The sequence below is a fragment of the Eriocheir sinensis genome, chromosome 63 (assembly GCF_024679095.1).
Source record: "Eriocheir sinensis breed Jianghai 21 chromosome 63, ASM2467909v1, whole genome shotgun sequence".
NCBI lineage: Eukaryota > Metazoa > Arthropoda > Malacostraca > Decapoda > Varunidae > Eriocheir > Eriocheir sinensis.
This window is the reverse complement of record NC_066571.1, coordinates 4,386,669-4,404,861: the sequence shown is the minus strand read 5'-3', so window position 1 is coordinate 4,404,861 and position 18,193 is coordinate 4,386,669. Positions and strand designations below refer to the sequence as shown.

General features: G+C 43.3%; 1 protein-coding gene across 4 annotated transcripts in view; it reads right to left on the bottom strand.

Moving 5' to 3' along the window:
* The window catches only part of LOC126986884 (uncharacterized), a 30,932-nt gene that overhangs the window by 5,984 nt on the left and 6,755 nt on the right, over positions 1-18,193 (bottom strand). For all 4 annotated transcript variants that reach the window (XM_050843354.1, XM_050843355.1, XM_050843356.1 and 1 more), the window contains exons 2-6: positions 13,423-13,699; positions 10,927-12,863; positions 4,686-4,847; positions 4,092-4,211; positions 188-340 (exon numbers count right to left, since the gene is read on the bottom strand). In XM_050843354.1, the coding sequence (XP_050699311.1) occupies positions 188-340; positions 4,092-4,211; positions 4,686-4,847; positions 10,927-12,863; positions 13,423-13,699 (2,649 nt within the window). The remainder of the gene's footprint in view (positions 1-187; positions 341-4,091; positions 4,212-4,685; positions 4,848-10,926; positions 12,864-13,422; positions 13,700-18,193) is intronic.

Genomic DNA, 18,193 nt, shown 5'->3' with positions numbered 1-18,193 from the left:
ACTACCCATTCGTGACACTCAGTAGCTTAGGTTCCAGGTTTCTCTAACGGCCTTTCGTGAAAAATAGCAGCAATACGGCGAACATGTCATAAATGAGAGAACAACTTTCCCATGCAGTTATGTAACCTTCAGGAAAATATACAGAAGCAAAGAATTATTCATGTAACACAGGAGGGATTGGCCATACCTTCATTTTGAGATTTTCCAAAAGAGCCTTTTCATTCTCCTTAGTGACTTGTGATCTGATATGCTCCATGCACTCAGAATAACTCCTCTGCTTCCTGTCCAGACGCTCCTTAGAGCTGCGGAAGCTGAGTGCCTCACACACATTCACTGTCAACTGGAGAAAAAGAGAAATGCTGGAATTATTCTTGAAGGAAGGAAATTACAATTAAAAACTCATAATTCAGGGGAACAATTATAAGCTGAAAGAATCAAATTATCAGAAACCAACTGAAGAGCCAAGTGAAAAAAATGTTATAGGAAGTTCAAATTATAGATGGCTGGAATTGATGAATTAATACAAATACATATATATATATATATATATATATATATATATATATATATATATATATATATATATATATATATATATATATATATATATATATATATATATATATATATATATATATATATATATATATATATATATATATATATATATATATAACATATTTCCTGCCATATAAGACACACCTATAATTTGGCAAGATATATTAAGAAAAAAAATAAAAACTCCACATTTTCCTTGCTTAATGTATATGCAGCATTACATTTGGCCACTTTACTTACAATAATGACTATGATACCGTATCTTGCTTTGTGCCCTTCTCTGTTTTCAGTGTTCCACTGTTGGTTGAAGAGTTACAATGCTCTTACCCCGAGTAGCTGTGACTTTGAAATGATAAACAAAAGAGTTGGTTGGTAGATTCACTCACTGTGCAGTGTACTGGCGGTAACTTTCGCCAATTTACTGAGGGAACTAACCACACAAGGATGCTACGTTTGATGGGCAATCTCAGTTTTGATCTTGACTTTCAGGGACCGTATACCTACTTTCAAGTAGAAATTGATGTTGATTAACTTCTGTCAAACATATTATGTTCTAATAGTTATTCTTACAATAAGAAACAAATATGCATTTACAATAAACACTTAAGTCATCCAAGGGTATCCATTCTTTCGAACATGTATCACAGAAAACAGCAGCTGATCGGGCCGCTGCACAGCAGAAATAGCTCCAGACTAATCCGCCAAAGTCCGCCCCACGGTCGCCGAGCAGAGTCACGTCAGGCAGCACCCTGCTCCACCAATATTGTTCCCGTGTAATAGCAGCTTTAAACATTACCACCAAAGTATCCGGTAAGCTGGTGAGTGGCGCACCACGGTGGGATTGTGTTTTGTGTTTAGTGTTCACGCCGTGCATCGGCTCCCACGTGTGGCGCATCTTCTTCTTGTGACCTGCATAGCTGGACACGATAACAGAAAACCTTATTCCAGATAACCGATAACTGATAATGGAAAACCTTATCGGTGATAACCGATATTCGTTAACTGGAAACACAAATATAGGCAATAGCCAATACCCGATACCCAATATTAATCCACAATACTAGCTAGCGATGTCCGATTGGCAAAAGCGATACTATATTGATATTTCAAATAAAAACATAAATGAATTCAAATTTTCATTATCTGTATTTTAGAAAACTTACAAAACCTGAAAACCACACGTTGACACGTACCTATGGACGGTAATACTAGAAACGCCTGAACCGGTGTTGTGTTATTTGGCGTCCCCAGCGTCAAAAGCTGGCGCTTTTGTTTATAAACACTGGTCTCTCGTGAACTGCGTATGCTCAGCCCAGCAAGCGTAGACCTGTACAGTCTCACAAAGCTTTTTAACCAAAATTAAGAGTTGCAGGAAGGCTGAATCAGACATACAGTACCACTACCACCATCCCCGCTGTTTCTAGAACGACACTCTGTATAAGTTGTATTTATATGTACAGAGTGTTGTTCTAGAAACAGTGAGGATGGTGGTACTGTATGTCTGATTCAGCCTTCCAGCAACTACTCTTAATGTGTTAAAAAGCCTTGTGAGACTGTACAGGGCTACGCTTACTGGTCTGAACATGCGTAGTTCATGAGAGACCAGTGTTTGTTAACAAAAGCGCCAGCTTTTGACGATGGGACACCAAATAACACAACACCGGGTGCCTTCAATACCACGGCATGCTCACAAACGAATATGAATATCAAATTTGAGGCAGTGAATAATTATTTTGGGGGCAAAGTTAAATAAAAATAATTTTGATATATTGATTTTTGAGTCTAACATAAAAAAATAACCTAGTGTTTTAATATTGATGATCAAAGTATGAAATATCTTCACTGAAAATATTTCATACCCCGAAGTTTTTACATACAACACCGGGCGCTCGGGCCACACATGTGCAGTAGGGAGGAGACAACGTTTTTTTTCTGAGAGGCGGAAAAAAGTAGCGATTATCGCTAGTTTGGTTACAAAAGTAACGAAGATACCGATATATATTTAAATGAGTAGCGGATGGCCGATAACCCGATTTTGTTATCAGCGATAAAGTATCGCGATAACGCCCAGCTATGGTGACCTGTATGTGTTTTTAGTATCTCATGTCTTCCCCCTCTCTTTTGCTTATTCACACTTTCCTTTACTATTGCATCACACTATTCATTATTTGAAACAATCAAAATTTGTACCTACAGCACATACCATGCAGGGGTAGCTTTTTTGGCATTCTCTGAGTGAAAAAAGTGCCCGCTACACGCTACAAAATACGGAATATTTCATTCTGGGGACATCTGGAAACTGTTGTGTCACACGGAGGTGTTGGTTTCGTACCAGTAACAATAACGCCTAGGCCTACCAACACCTAACTATCAGGGTATAAGATGCAAAATGATTTTTTTATTCCTTTTTTTTTTTTTTTAAGTGTCTTATATGGCAGGAAATACGACATTATATATATATATATATATATAGATATATATATATATCTATATATATATAGATATATATATATATATATATATATATATATATATATATATATTAATCATTGTTATTTCAGTGCCAAGACAGTCAGCCTTGCAAACAACTTGGCAATGAAATTTCTTTAATTTTTCTTTTTACAGATTTTGTCTTCTGTAATACTATGGCTATGGTCTCAAATCTTATCTTGATGCAACCCAATTTGGGTTCATGCATTACCCTTATACCCCAGTAGGAAACCTTATTATAACTCTTCCTTTTGTGAGTGTCTTCCTAGCCCAGCTGTTACTTCACTAATAATGGAAAATACTGGTGCTGGCAATGTGCTGATATGTCCTGCCTGCTGCCTTCCATTAGTATTGTTACCAAGTCTTGATATTCTCAAGTTCTGGTATTGATATCTACTATACTTGCCTAGCCAAACTTTTTTTCATTTTTTTTTTCATTTTTTTTTTTTTTTTTTTTTTTCATGTTGCCTATAGCTCCAGTAGGGTTTTTTCCTTAGGGGCCTGATGGTCGGCCCGAGCCCATCATGGCGCAGGCAGTTGTTTATAGTGGCACCATTATTATTAGCTCATGCTGCCCCCCAGAGCTCATTCTTGATTTCACTTGCATAGCTTCTAGAGTCCGGGTTGATTGAATTGAATTGAATTTATTGATTAAGCTCAGACTTTATATAAAAGTATGGAGCACAGCTCCTCCAAAAGATGGGTGGTCTTCAGGACAGCATGTGGGTAGTCTTAGCCTCTGAGGCCACTCAGCGACGACTGAAAAATCCCAGGTGGTTAGCGGTGGATTCGAACCAGCATCATCATCAACGCTGCGAATGCAGGGCTGGCACACTAACCACTCAGCCACTGCCTCCCCGGTGGGTGCACAGTTAGTGATAGTCTGATATTTTTTACAGGTTTAAAAAGGTATGGATCCTTTATACATTTTCTTTACCCTTGGTCTTTCTCCTTTACCGTAAAAAAAAAAGTTCCACTTGGATGCTACCTTACTGATGAAGAACCAAGTAGCATGAGGAAAAAACATTTTTAATTATCAATACCTGTGAGGGATCATATGCAGCAAGAATGTTCTCTTCAGGAACACCCATTTCCTGTGCCCAGGCCTTGAAGGTGTGGAAAGTGACATCTCCACAACTCGCAATGTATTTTAGATGCTTCACCTGTAAAACAGTCAAGAAAACTAATCATATGACCATCATAAGATAGTTACACTGATGCATGGTTAATCATATGGGAAAGCATTTATCCTTAACATACGTACTTCTGGACTCTATTATATCCTCACCACAACTTCATCCAATATCCTAATAGTGCAAGACTACAATTAAGTGATAGGTGGTATTAGTAAGAGTAACCACTCATAATTTGTCCACTGTGATATTTTTTACTGATTTTATCAAGCTCCTCAAGGTTCATATACACAAGGAATCTATACTTTTTTTCTCCACCCACATAATAACTGAAACCAGTTTCCTCATCAATCAACTTTAAACCTTTTCAAAGTACCTAAAGTGGCTGATATTTGAAATGGTCTGTATTACCATGATACAAAATAATACACCTAAGCCAGACCATTTACTTGTAACAATTCCCGATTAACTGGCTAACTTTCTACACTTGCACACAGCACCTACTTTCTCCATATTGAGAGTCAGAGTGATGTTGTTGATGAGACGGTCACCCAGTGTTGCTGACTTTCCCTTGACAAAGTTATCAAAGGCTTTTTTCACAGTCTCAGGTGCATAAAACTTCTTCAACAGGTCTCCACAAGATGAGTTGAATTCTTCAATTAGGGACTGGCAGAAGAAAAAGGGAAATCACCATTACCACTTCATAGTTATCTCATGAGCATTACTGTGTAGGAGATGGTTTAGCCATGGCCATCCATACAAAGGAGCCTGGTAGGAGGAGAACATTAGAGCTACAGAAAGATTAACTGAATAATATTTCCCAGGATTCAACCCATTCTATTTCTGGGTCTCACACTCACAAACTCATTAAGTACATCACTTTAGTGGGAAAACCATACGACTTGTTACTTCAGCCACAAGCAAATGTACTAAAAAGAAAGTCAAGATTTAGATTGACTGAACTTTGAAGTCTCTTTCTGATGTAATAATAAAAAAGAACATGTTCAGGCATGGGGTGATTATAGGGGTAGAGTACTCATTATGATTACAATTACTTTGCAAAACTCAGAGTACAATTACAGTAACTGACAGTAATCAATTACGATTACAATTACAAAAGTAATCATGGTTACAATCATGATAACATATTGTTTTGCAGTGATTATGATCATGAGTTTTTAGTACTTCGCATCACTTTAAGCCTTAAACGATAGCCATTGTTGATTTAATCAAAGCCGCCACAGTCCACACAGCTGGCCATCATAAATTTAATCGGACTCTTGCATGCCACTAATTTTGAATGTTCTATTCAAGTTTTGCAGCTTCCACAACTTTCTTGTTGCATGGCAGTCTATCTGATCTTTGTGGATGTTAGATTGTCATTAGTTCTGAGCCTCCATGGAAGCCACACCAAGCACTTCTCAGCAAAATAAAGGAAAACAAACGGATTTGGAGAAAAGGATGGAAGAGAAAGTGAAGAATATTCTGAGTACAATGCCACCAGTAATGACACATTGTGAGCAGTGACAGCAGTAATGAGTGTGATGCCATTCAACCATCTCTACTGCACTCTATTACTCCTTCCCACTACCCTTTCTCACCTTCCCACAATCATCCTGCCTCTTCAGCTGACCCTGTTTAAATTCTGTTTCCCCACATTCTGATTTGCCTCTCCCACTCTCACCCATAATGCCTCATCATTCACTCTCATCACCATCATATAGGTTTTCATCTCACAATCCCTTCAAACCCTTCCATTATCCCCATCCAGCTCCAAGGAGACCTAATAATAGGCAAGTTTTTTTCTTTCTTTTACAGCAAGGGAAGCACCTCAAGGGCAAAAAACAAAAACAGGAACAAAAAAATGCCCACTAGACACTGCTCCAACAAAAGAAAACAGAATGAGAGGCTGTTAGAGGTCAATATCGGGTGGAGAGTTGTCTTGATACTCTTCTTCAAAGGGTTCAAGTTGTAGGCAGGAGGAAATACAGACAAAAGAAAGCTGTTCCAGAGCTTAACAGTATAAGAGATAAAAGAGTGAAGATGCTGAGTGACTCTTGCATAAGGGATCTGAACAGCGTAGGGGTGAGCAAGAGTGAAATGTCGTGTGTAGTGGAGACATGGGGGGGAGGCATGCAGTTAGCAAGTTCAAAAAAGCAGTCAGCATGAAAATATTGCTAGAAGATGGAAAGAGATGCAACACTGTGGTGGAATTTAACCCCTTCACTCCGGCGACACCAAAGTCGGCGTCACCGTATGGAAAGGGTTGTCCTCTTCTAAACCTCTTAATCCTCTTCCATTTCCTCTTAATCCCCTTCTAAACCTCTTAGAGGAAATGGGAGAGGATTAAGAGAAATTTAGAGGAGAGCTGAGAGGTTTAGAAGAGGATTAATTGTCTTCCATTTCCTCTTGACCCTTTCCATACTGTGACGCCAACATCTGTGTCACGGATGGAAAGGGTTAAGAGGTAGAAGACAGCTAGTAAGAGGAGGGGAGTTGATGAGATGAAGGGCCTTTGACTCCACTCTCTCTGCGTGGAGCGCCCATAAATGAGATGTATACTCCATGCGACTGCAGACAAGGCCCCTGTATATGGACAGCACCTGAGAGGGGGAAAAGAACTGGAGGATACGATACAGAAACACCTAACCTCGAGGAAGCTGATTTAATGAGAAAGGAGATCACATCATCAGACTCCTCATTTTCATGTACACCTGTTGCCAGTCAAACTCCCGCATGATGGACAGTGTCAAGAGTGCAAAGGCTGGCTGGTATGGCAGATGAATAGACTTCACTACCATATGACAATTTCAAGCCAATCATTACTTGATTGAGGCACAGGAGGATCATACGGTCTGCACCCCACAAAATGCCTGAGAGAACACAAAATAGATCTAGTCATCTCACATACTGTGTCTTCAGGGCTTTCAAATGTGAGAGCTACATTAGTCGCTTGTCAAAGAGTAACCCTAGGAACTTGTGTTCTTCTATTACTGCCAGACACGAGCCACACAGTATGAGGGCAGGGTCAGGGTGAAGACCCCTCAGATGACAAAAATGCATGGCAACTGACTTGGATGGTGAGAACCTGAACCCAGGCTTTTCTGCCCATTGTGATACCCTGTCTATGGCATGCTGTAATCAGCATTCACTGGCTAACATTTCAGATGCCATAAAAGCTTTAGACTGAAATTTAAGAGAGAAAATGGGAGAGAACAACAGCAATTAATGTCAGTAGCCTCAGAAACCTGTTCTGGTTAGGAACAGAAAATGAGGTTTAAAGGGATGGTGTCCCACAAAATGGAAAATTAGAGTGAGGGCTACAAATGTTTCAGAAGTTGACACATGTAAAGTTAGAAGAGCTACCAAGACACTATTTGGGGTTGTTACCAAAAGTGAGGTCTGACCTGAAGACATTTCTGGTCCCCTCCTTAGATGGACACTGTGACTGATATCTTTGTTCACCATAATATTTAAAAAAAAAAAAAAAAAAAAAAATTGAGGAAATGTATGTGTCATGAACATTTGGTGGGGGAAGTAAGAGAATTTGTCCTTAGAGAGCATGCTGAACTGCTTTCTGGTGTTACCTGAGACAAACAGAAGACAGGGGTGAGGATAGGGTTCAGCACCCACTCCCCATATATACTGTTACGCAGACACGAGCGAACCTGCACCCGAATGGTGGTTCACGGGGACAGACCGCCATGATTCACCTTCCTCACCGACCCGCCACGTAGGCCTCGGCGAACCAGGCCCTTACCTGTTGGACTGCGATGCTAGCACCGAGGGTATTGGTGCTGTGCTCTCCCAGGAGAAGGACGGACAAGAGCAGGTGGTGGTGTACTACAGCCAGAAGTTTAGCGCTCCTGAGCGCAACTACTGCGTCACAAGGAAGGAGCTGCTGGCTGTGGTTACAAGCCTGGACCACTTTCACTCTTACCTCTATGGTGCCCCGTTCACCGTGAGGACGGACCACGCAGCCCTACGGTGGCTGAAAACACTGAGGAACCCGGAGGGCCAGCTGGCATGTTGGCTCGGAAAGTTGGAGCAGCACAACTACCACGTGGTGCACCGCCCAGGTAAGGCACACATCAACGCTGACAGCCTCAGCCGGCGCCCGTGTGAACCAGACTGCCGTCACTGTAGCAGTAAGGAGCTAGTGGAATGCCAACGGACAGTGGTGTCCGTGGACTCGTCCAACAGCGAAGACGGATGGCAGGAGGCCCAGCGGAAAGACCCGGACATCGGCCCCATCGTGAGGATGCTTGAGTCATGCGCGGCCAGACCACCACGGGGGGAGGTAGCAGCACTGAGCCCCACTGCGAAGCACTACTGGGAGCAGTGGGACACCCTCGCCCTGGGCAGGGGAGTGATGCTTAACCTCTTCACTACGAGCTGTCAAATCGCGCGCCCTTCCCATATCCGAGTACTATACCCGAGAAGAAATAAAACACACACTGGCTGAAATGACCATGACGCAGTATACGCGTCACTCGGATATGCTACGAGAGACGAAATGACGCGTATACTGCGTCATCGGATGCAAGGGGTTAAGCGGTGGTTGATGTCGGACGGGCGAATACGGTTTTGGCAGACCATTGTTCCGAAGGTCATGCGGGAGAGGCTGATGCGAGAAGCCCACGACAACATCACCAGTGGACACTTGGGTGTGAAGAAGATGCTCAGCAGACAGCGGCAGCAATTTTACTGGGCAGGGTTACGCCAGGACGTGGAGGAGTGGTGCCGGGCGTGCGACACCTGCAGCACCAAGAAGGGTCCCGGACGTAGGAGCAGGGCCTCTCTGCAACTGTACCAGGTGGGGGCCCCCATGGAGCGGGTGGCCGTCGACATCGTTGGACCACTCCCGACAACAGCTGTAGGCAACCGTTTTATCTGTGTTGCCATGGACTACTTTACGAAGTGGCCTGAAGCGTACGCCCTGCCCAACCACGAAGCCACCACCATCGCCAAAGTGCTGGTCGAGCAGTTCTTCTCAAGATTCGGCGTTCCGGGAGAGCTCCATTCCGACCAGGGCCGTGAGTTTGAGGCAGGAGTATTTCTAGAGTGCTGCAAGCTTCTTGGCTCAAGGAAGACCAGGACTACACCTTTGTGGCCGCAGTTGGACGGGATGGTAGAACGGTTCAACTGCACCCTTGCTCAGGAGCTTGCAACGTTCTGCAAGGATGGCCAGACTGAGTGGGACAGGAAGTTGCCGCTGCTGCTGATGGCCTATCGCTCCGCAGAGCACGAGGCCACATCCTACACGCCTGCCCGCCTCATGCTGGGGAGGGAAATCCGTCTCCCTGTGGACCTCGTCACTGGTCGTCCGCCGGATGAGGAATTACCTACAGTAAGAACAACATACGCCACGGCCTTACAAGAACGCTTGGCAGAGACCCACCACCAAGTGCGGGAGAACCTGCACTTTGCCGCTGAGGCAATGAGACGCCACTACGACCGCGCTTCCAGAGTCACTGGTCACACAGAGGGTGATCAAGTGTGGCTCCACAACCCAAGAAGGAGGAAGGGCCTCTCGCCCAAGCTACAAAGTCCTTGGGAGGGACCATACATCGTTGTCGAACGGGTATCTGAGGTGACTTACCGGATTCGCCGCGGGACACGCGGCCGGCCAAAGGTGGTGCACGTGGACCGATTGTGGCGCTACCACGGCCCAGGGCGGTACACCTGGGGTCCGGAGCAGGAGGCGAACGACACCCTGTCCGAACATGGAGATGACGACATCATGATGGCGCCACTATAAACACTCGCCTGCGCCAGAACGGGCTGGGCCGACCATCAGGCCCCACCTAGAAGAAGCCTTGGGCCGACCATCAGGCCCCACCAGGAAGATGCCTACCAGCGCAACAGGCAGCGACGTAAAAAATAAATAAATAAATAAATAAAAAAAAAAAGAGCCTACCGGACCACACACCGGGAGCGGACTACGATGCTGAGAGGGAGGACATGTCGCCATCTTCGGACGACGGCGACGTGGCACCCGAGGCGGATGAGGTCTCGATAGACAAGAACCCACCTGTCGGAGGGAGGTCTGCACCGCGGCCCCAGAGACAGAGGAGGAGGCCTCGGAGATTCGACGACTTTCTCCTTGAGGAGGAGGATTAGCCGTGAATGTAAGACTATCGTGTGGTAGCACTGTGTAAATGTGTCTTTGCTTGTTTAATACTAGCGTGGCGAGGGCGCCACTTCTTTCGCAGGAGGGGGCAGTGTTACGCAGACACGAGCGTACCCGCACCCGAATGGTGGTTCACGGGGACGGACCGCCATGATTCACCCTCCTCACCGACCCACCACGTAGGCCTCGGCGAACCAGGGCCAAGCTGACGTCTCCACCGCCTGGCTGCCTCAGAGTCAGTCCATCCAGCGCCTCTGAGCTGGCCACACCGCGTAAGCTGACCTCTTCACACACGGCTCTGCAGTTCCCAGGGGCCCACTGGATTACGCTGAGCGCCCTGAGGAACGTAAGGATGCCAGCATGAGGCGTGTCACTATTGTGGGGGAGCCAATAAACCAGCTACCAGAAAATGTGTTTCCCTCAGCCCTTCCCATTCTCTGCAAGGCCCCAATCCCTTAGTTGTGGCGAAAGCAGGCCCCAAGGGGCGCCACCCCTTACTCCTTTCGTTACAATACCTTACCAAGAGTGGCTTACATCCATTACAGCAGATGTCTACTTTCTATTCCTATTCTCAGGAGTATGTAAATTTGTAAAAAACAGAAACATTCTGACCTGGCTCTGCTTGGTCAACCATTCCTCCCTCTTTGCAGATTCACTCAGTTCAGCAGCAAAGAAGTCGCTGAAGGGTGTAGCATTTGCTTCAGCATCCTTGTATTTGCTGAGACAGCGGCCAACAAACTCAGCCAGGAGCAGCCCCAGGATAGCAGTCAGTTGGGGTGTTGTAAACTTGTCCTTCCTCATGCCAAGGAGGAAAAGTGGCTTGACCAGTGACTCACACTTCACAGTTTGATTGTTGGTGGGATCAGTGGCTTCTGTCATGAGGGCCTTGTTTGGGGTGTTGCCAAGGACCTCCAGGTAGTGTGTAATGCTCTTACGGTCCATGTAGAGCTCAGTGGTGGCAACAATTGAAGCAAGACGGTCAGTGATATACCCTGGACGACTGGGTGGAGGGTGCTCTGCTATTGACTTCACCCAGGCACAGCCCAGGGCAGCAAGATGGGCAGAATAGTCAATTATGTGAGGGTCCTTGAGGATGCTAAAGGTGGTTAGCATGGCATAAAGGTTTGACCGCACAAGAGGCTTGAGGGCAGCAGCCGCATAAGCAGGTACGATCGGGATGACAATATTGAATCGTGAAGTGTCATCATCTGCTTTCAGCTTCACATCTTTGTTAGCACTGCCAAGCTTGTCTGCTCCCTCCATCTCTGCAAAGGCCTCAATGGCACGCTGACTGAGGACAGTGAAGGGAGTTACCAGAATTTGACGAATGCTGAGTGTCCATGAATTTATCTTTGTAGCATCACGGATTGGTGCATAGGCTGGAATTCCTGACATGGTGAAGGTCTTCATCATTGTAAACTTATCTTCATCCTTCAAAAGAGGGAAATCTTGGTCTTGGAGATCTGACAGAGTTGAAGACATTGTGATGCGACAGCAATCCTCTGGTTGAGGCTGTGGCAGGGCTCTAATAAGCTCCTCTTGCTTCTTATATATATTGAAGAACTCTTCCTTGTCTTTATCATAATCATCCAGCCCACGTCCACGTATCTTGAGGACTTTTGTGTCATATTTGCCGCCTGAGACAGTACTCTTCAGGATATTGTTGGCCAGCTCTATCTCATCCATGTACTTACCCTCCACCTCAATGACAGTACGACTCATGTTCATCATGGTTTTATACCTCATCTCTAATGTCCTCTCCTCTTTGTTCATCAGCCGCTCTTTAATAGTAGTGTGGAGATCACTAGATGCCTTCTGTACTTTCTCCATATTCATCTTAAACAATGAGTCCATCAGACCAAAGACCTCCTTCGGGACCTGTTCTTTTTTCCGGTGCTGCTGGATAAGTACAGAGTTCCACTGAGGAAATACATGGTCCAGCAGGGTGTAAATGGTGGTCTCCAGTGTTGCTATTGGAATTTTCCTCTCCTCTTCATCATTTATACTCACTTTCAAACCCACCAATTCCTCTGGTGCCTTAGGTATATACAGCCACTCACCACGGTGGATTAGTTGGGTACCTGGTAACCCTGGCAGTTTGAAACCCTCCTGGTTGAGCACCATCTTGACATGACTGCCCATGTCAGAGCCAATTTCTGCCATCTGTTCTACAATCTCCTCTGAATGCTTTGCCCAGTAGAGAGGTGGCAGGTTAGCACTTCCACTGTGGAGCCGTGAACGGATATCAATGCTGTAGTTGACAGGAAAACTGCTCGAGATTCCCAAGAGATAGACATTCACTGTCTTTCCCGGTGGAGACCTCATCTCCTGGATCACATCTTCTGGTAGTGGGGAGCCTGATGAATGGCCACCATCTGTGATGATGAAAACTTGGATAAAACTCTGCGTGCATTTCTCCACTTCATCCTTTACTGTTCTCAGTGCCTTTGTTATGTTTGTACAGCCTCCTTGGTTGTCTTCACTTAAGAGAGTGGTGCCGTCACGGAGGAATGTGACAGTTTGGTTGAACACAAAAAGCTTGGTTACACCTGAAACCAAGAAGATAAGGAAATCATCACTTTCTTAATAATATTGTCTGTTCACCTAAAACTGACTGAGCAAATATTTTTTCATATGAAATGAGTCATGATTGTGTTACTCAGTTTACATTCATGCATAAATGATCTAGATATTCTTTAATCCAGTGTGTGTGTGTATTTCATATTATCTACACACTATCACTTGATTATACACCTCCATGGGGCAGTGGTCACTGTGCCTGACTACGACTTCGCAGGCCCAGATTAGAATCCCAGCCCAGGCAGTTGGCATGAAGCTTACCAAGCTATTCACCCTCCCCTTTGGTTGGTTGAAAAATGGGTTCCTGCCTTCCTGGGGAAACTTCGAGAGGGTAAACTGTGGCAATCCTGGATTTCACATTGGCCTGTGTCCTGAAGCAATGGGTTCTTACCTACCACAGGCTCAAAAGGCCAACAGTATAGAGATGAGCACCACAGTCACACACAGCTATAGCGTATGCACCTACTTTTAACTTTATCACTTGACTGCTCTACAATAAAACAGTCCCAATGTAAAATATTTTCTTACCAGAGAGTTTATTTTCAATGTAGGTAGTCCATCCTTCTACCACATGTGACCAGAAAGAGCACATGGATGAAGACACATCAGCCATCAGGATATTGAAGGTATCACTAGGATTTGAGCCCAGGCCTTCCAGGACAGTTGGGGCTTGGAGGAGGCTACACTGCTTCCCCTCAGAGGTTTCAAGCTTATAGAGCCTGAAGCCAGCAGCTGCAGGCTCATCAGGAAATTCTGTTTCCATCTCCATTCCTTTTGAAGTTGATGACATGTCACAATCACTTATCTGGCAAGGGAAATAAGGACATTTAATAAGATCCCATGACTTATTCTGATGCCTGAAATTAGATTAGACGAATATTGGTCATGACACAATATCTCCACTTCCTCCTTTTCAAACAGCTCCCATTGTTTCATTCTGCTTGTCTATGTATCCTTGTGTCTCAGTGTTGGGCATAAAGTTGTTGCTACTGTATCATAGTCACCTGCTTGCCTACTTCTTTCTGCACTTGCTATGCATTTAAACTATAGGTCTCGAGGACATGTTCATCAATAGACATTACCATAGCTCCGCATAAAGTAGAATTTTGAAGAATTTTCAAAATCATATTTTAACCCTCTCACACACCGTAAGTTTCCAATAAGTTTCTGTTCCACTCACCATGCATTTTTCCGGCCCAACCGGCCCTTTTTTTGCCGCCACGATACTCTACATTCCCAGGCGTATTTTACCCTCACAGATATATCGTACCCCAATAAATTTGGTATCAATGGCTTCTTAACGACTTGTACTAGAACATGCGCAAATAAATATAGAGGAAAATATATATATAAACAATACAAACTCGTTTCAAGTCTCCGTATAGAGTATTGTAGACAATAAATCCTAAGTACCAACTCTTTCCCACTCACTAGCTCGAAATTTTGTGGGCCAACTTTTTTTAGCCGAATATATGTTTTGAAGCAGAATTTAGTGAGGATTCTTATGGTATCCTCAAAATCCTCATATGCCTATTAGTTCCTGAGTTACACCAAGAAAACTGTATTTTTTTCCTCTCCCGTCAGAATAGGCTAACAAATAAAAATCACTCCACGCTCTTCATCTACGCTCCTTAGAAAGGTTGCCATATGTTACCATTAAGAAACTTATCCCAACAAATAATGCTCCAAATTTGATGCACTTCCACCAAAAATTTAATTTTTACAATTTTTAAACCTTTATGCCGTGTTTCGCGTCATCGTACACCAAGACCTTTTACCCTTGATGATGCAAAACGTGTCATCGTGCGCGAGAGGGTTAACAATAACAGCAAGTTAAAATAGATACCAAGTTTCTGCAAAGATACTGTATTTGGATTCTTTAAGGTATCCGTTTCACTGATTTTTTTTTTTAGGCCAATTTTTATTATTTAATTATATGTTAATTGGGGTTGTTCCAAGATGGGTTTGTGCAATTTTCAGCAGAATTCGAAGAAGAATAGTTGTTCAATTCTTACATTTTTTGCAATTTTTCGACCCTTAAAAAATTGAAACTAGTCGTATAGTTTTTATCCAATTTACATGACTTCCTAACACTGTATTGGCTGCCGAGTTGCTCAGAGGTGTAAAAGAAAACTCCCCAAAATTGATCATTCAGACCCTAAAAAGGTGATCACTTTTTTTTTTTTTTTTTTTAAATTGGAAGATCATGAGTATGACAGTCAGTGCTTTAGCCAACTCCACTTTGTATGGCCTGTGAGGAACAGAGTCCATTTCTAGCTCTGACCAGCATACATCAGCCTAGCAGGAAACGTTGAAATACATATACTAAAACTCAAAATGTTGTGTAATATAGCAAGTAGTATAGCAAAATATCTCCCAAAATTATTGAAATGTCACATAAAACTGAGAAATGTTACTTCAATATTATGGAATCTACGGTAATACTACAAAATCTTGCTGAACATCTCACCAGGAAACAATGTGGTGCACTAACAAACCCTACCTCAACCTTACACAGTAACCTATTACCACCAAAATAGTAACTTATTCCCGTAGTGACCCACCCATTGCAGAAAATGCGAAAAAATTCCACCTAGATGTTGGGTACCTCTTGACCTGGCTTCCCATCTAGCTGGTCACAGATTCAGTCCCCAGCACCAGAGAGAATATGTTTTTCCCCCTTCCCGGGCTCAATCTTTTTTTAATTTTTTTAAGACAATGAGATAATGTGAAATTGAATAGATTCAGGTTCCTCCCTTCACATTGCTGCTACGAATAATAATCTATTGGCACTGAAATAGTAACCTACTGGCATGAAATTTCACACAATGCCTGACATTTTGCAAAATCTCACATTACTCATTTCAATACAGACAAGACTGTAGCCCTCAGGTTTTCTCGTGGCACAGCGCCTAACCCAGCACCTTGTTATTATATGAATGGCTCCCCTATTCACTTTGTTGATGCTGCATCAGACTTGGGACTGTTGATAGATATCACTCTGAAGTTTCATCCGCATATTCGTGTAACTACCAATAAGGTTTCAGGTATAGCTTCTAACCTTTTGAAGAGCACTGTCAGCCACGACTCCTCATTTGTGCTTTCTCTGTATCTAACTCACATTCGCCCAGTTATTGAATTTTTCTCAGTCATTTGGCACACCGGATATGAGGGAGACCTCACACTGCTGGAAGGGGTTCAACGTTGCTGGACTAAGCAAATCTCTGGATTTAACAACATGGAATACAATGCATGCCTTGCTGCACTTGGCTTATTCTTAGTGAGAGGTAGGCTGCTCAGAGCTGACATGATTAAAGTGTGGAAAATATTTAATGGACTCTCACTTATCTGCCCATCTGATGTTTTCCAACTAGTGGGAGATGCCAGGACCCGAGCCATGCTTTTAAAATACGTATTTCATCAACGTATTCATATTGAGTTAAGCAAAAGATTTTTTTCTAATAGGGTCATCTGTCTTTGGAATGCCCTGCCTCCCTCAGTTGTGTCAGCACCTAGCCTGTCAGTGTTTAAGAGATTACTAGCGGCACACCTGGGCGATAAGCTGTATGAATACTAACATGTACACCATGGACAATGCCCCTAGTGCTCACAACACGCTTTCCAGTGTTTTAAATCACATATCTCATTATTGTTAAGTCATCTCAAATACTGTGGCGTATTGGCATGTTTGGAGCTCCATGCCTGTGGAGCTCATCCTGGTAAGAAATCCTGGTAAGAACAGATGGTAACCTATCTTTGCTATTGTTTCTTGGGTTAAGATTTACCCTAAGACTCCACGGTGTGGTGGTTAGCACACCTAGCTACGAATCCTCAGGCCCTGGTTCAATCCCAGCCTAGGGCAGTCAGTGCATAGCCCACCCAGCTGATCATCCTTCCTTTTGGGGTGGTTGATATATGAGACAAACTGTGGTAACCCAGATTACACAACTGCCCAGTGTCCCAGGGGAAATGGCTCTTATCCCCCACAGGCTCAAGGGGTAGTGAGACAGAGATCAATGCTGGGGCCACACATAACACATCTTATTGCCACAACTTTACCTACACCTTAGTTGCAGTAGTTACATCAGTAGCCTATCACCACCAAAATAGTAACCTATCAGATTGAATATTTTGTGATAGTTAACATAAGGGTGATATTTGTGATATTTAGCTAATGTCTACCATTTTGGTGACATTTTGCAGAATTTCATGACAATGCAAAAATGCCTAAAATTCCAAAGTTTAGCATAACTGGGAAATATTTAATATAAATACATCCGAGATATCTTACAGAAGATTACATAACTTACAATTTCTATTTGCTTGATAGTAGTGGCATAAAAGTGGGCAGTTCCATTTACAATATATATTCTTTATCCATACAAAATAAAATATAATGTAATATTAACAATTGCAAGAACCACTGTGGGTGGACAGAGGCTGGGCTACCACCTCCATCACACCTCCTCCTACCTTTCCATTGACGTGAATGACTTCACACACACACAAACACAGGGCTGCCTAGATACGGCTGCCATGGTCACACCCAACCACTCACACACACACACATACCAGGAAAGGAAATGGATTGGGGAGTGACTGATTACTAACAAGCTTATACCAACAGATCATATACGTGAAAAAGCAAGTAATATGAACATTTTAGCAAGCATGAGTAGCCATAACATATATAAATGAAAATGTGTTAAAGATGGAAATTACATAATTTATAAGGCCAACTTGTTAAAGTATGCAGCAGCAATTAGGAAATCCCATTGAAAAATAAACACTAAGCAGGTTGAGAGTATAAAGGGCTGCTACATGATGGGTTAACAGCCTAAGAAATATAATCTATGAAGAAAGACTGAAAAAGTTGAATCTGCCAACCCTGGAAGAGGAGAGCATCATATAAAGTGCCACAGGAAAGATGAACGTAAATGATTATATAACATACGGAAAACTGACATCAAGAGGACAGAGCAAAAAAATATCTAAAAGGTGATAGGGATGTAAAATAGTTAATTTACCTTCTGGGACAATATAAAGCAAGACTGCATACCACCACACATTTTTACTTACATTTTTAGCCTACATTTTGCTTCAGGGTACATGGTGCTATATTTACTAAAGCCTGAAATAAAGCTACGTTTCATTTTGTTAGATCAAGTTTAGAGGGAGATCGACCCCCCCCACATTGTCCAGGAGGTTGTTAGGTTTTATTTGGTTAGATTACGACAATAGCCCCCCTGCCATTAGATTAGGTTAGGTTACTTCCTTGAAAGCCACTCAGTTACCTTGA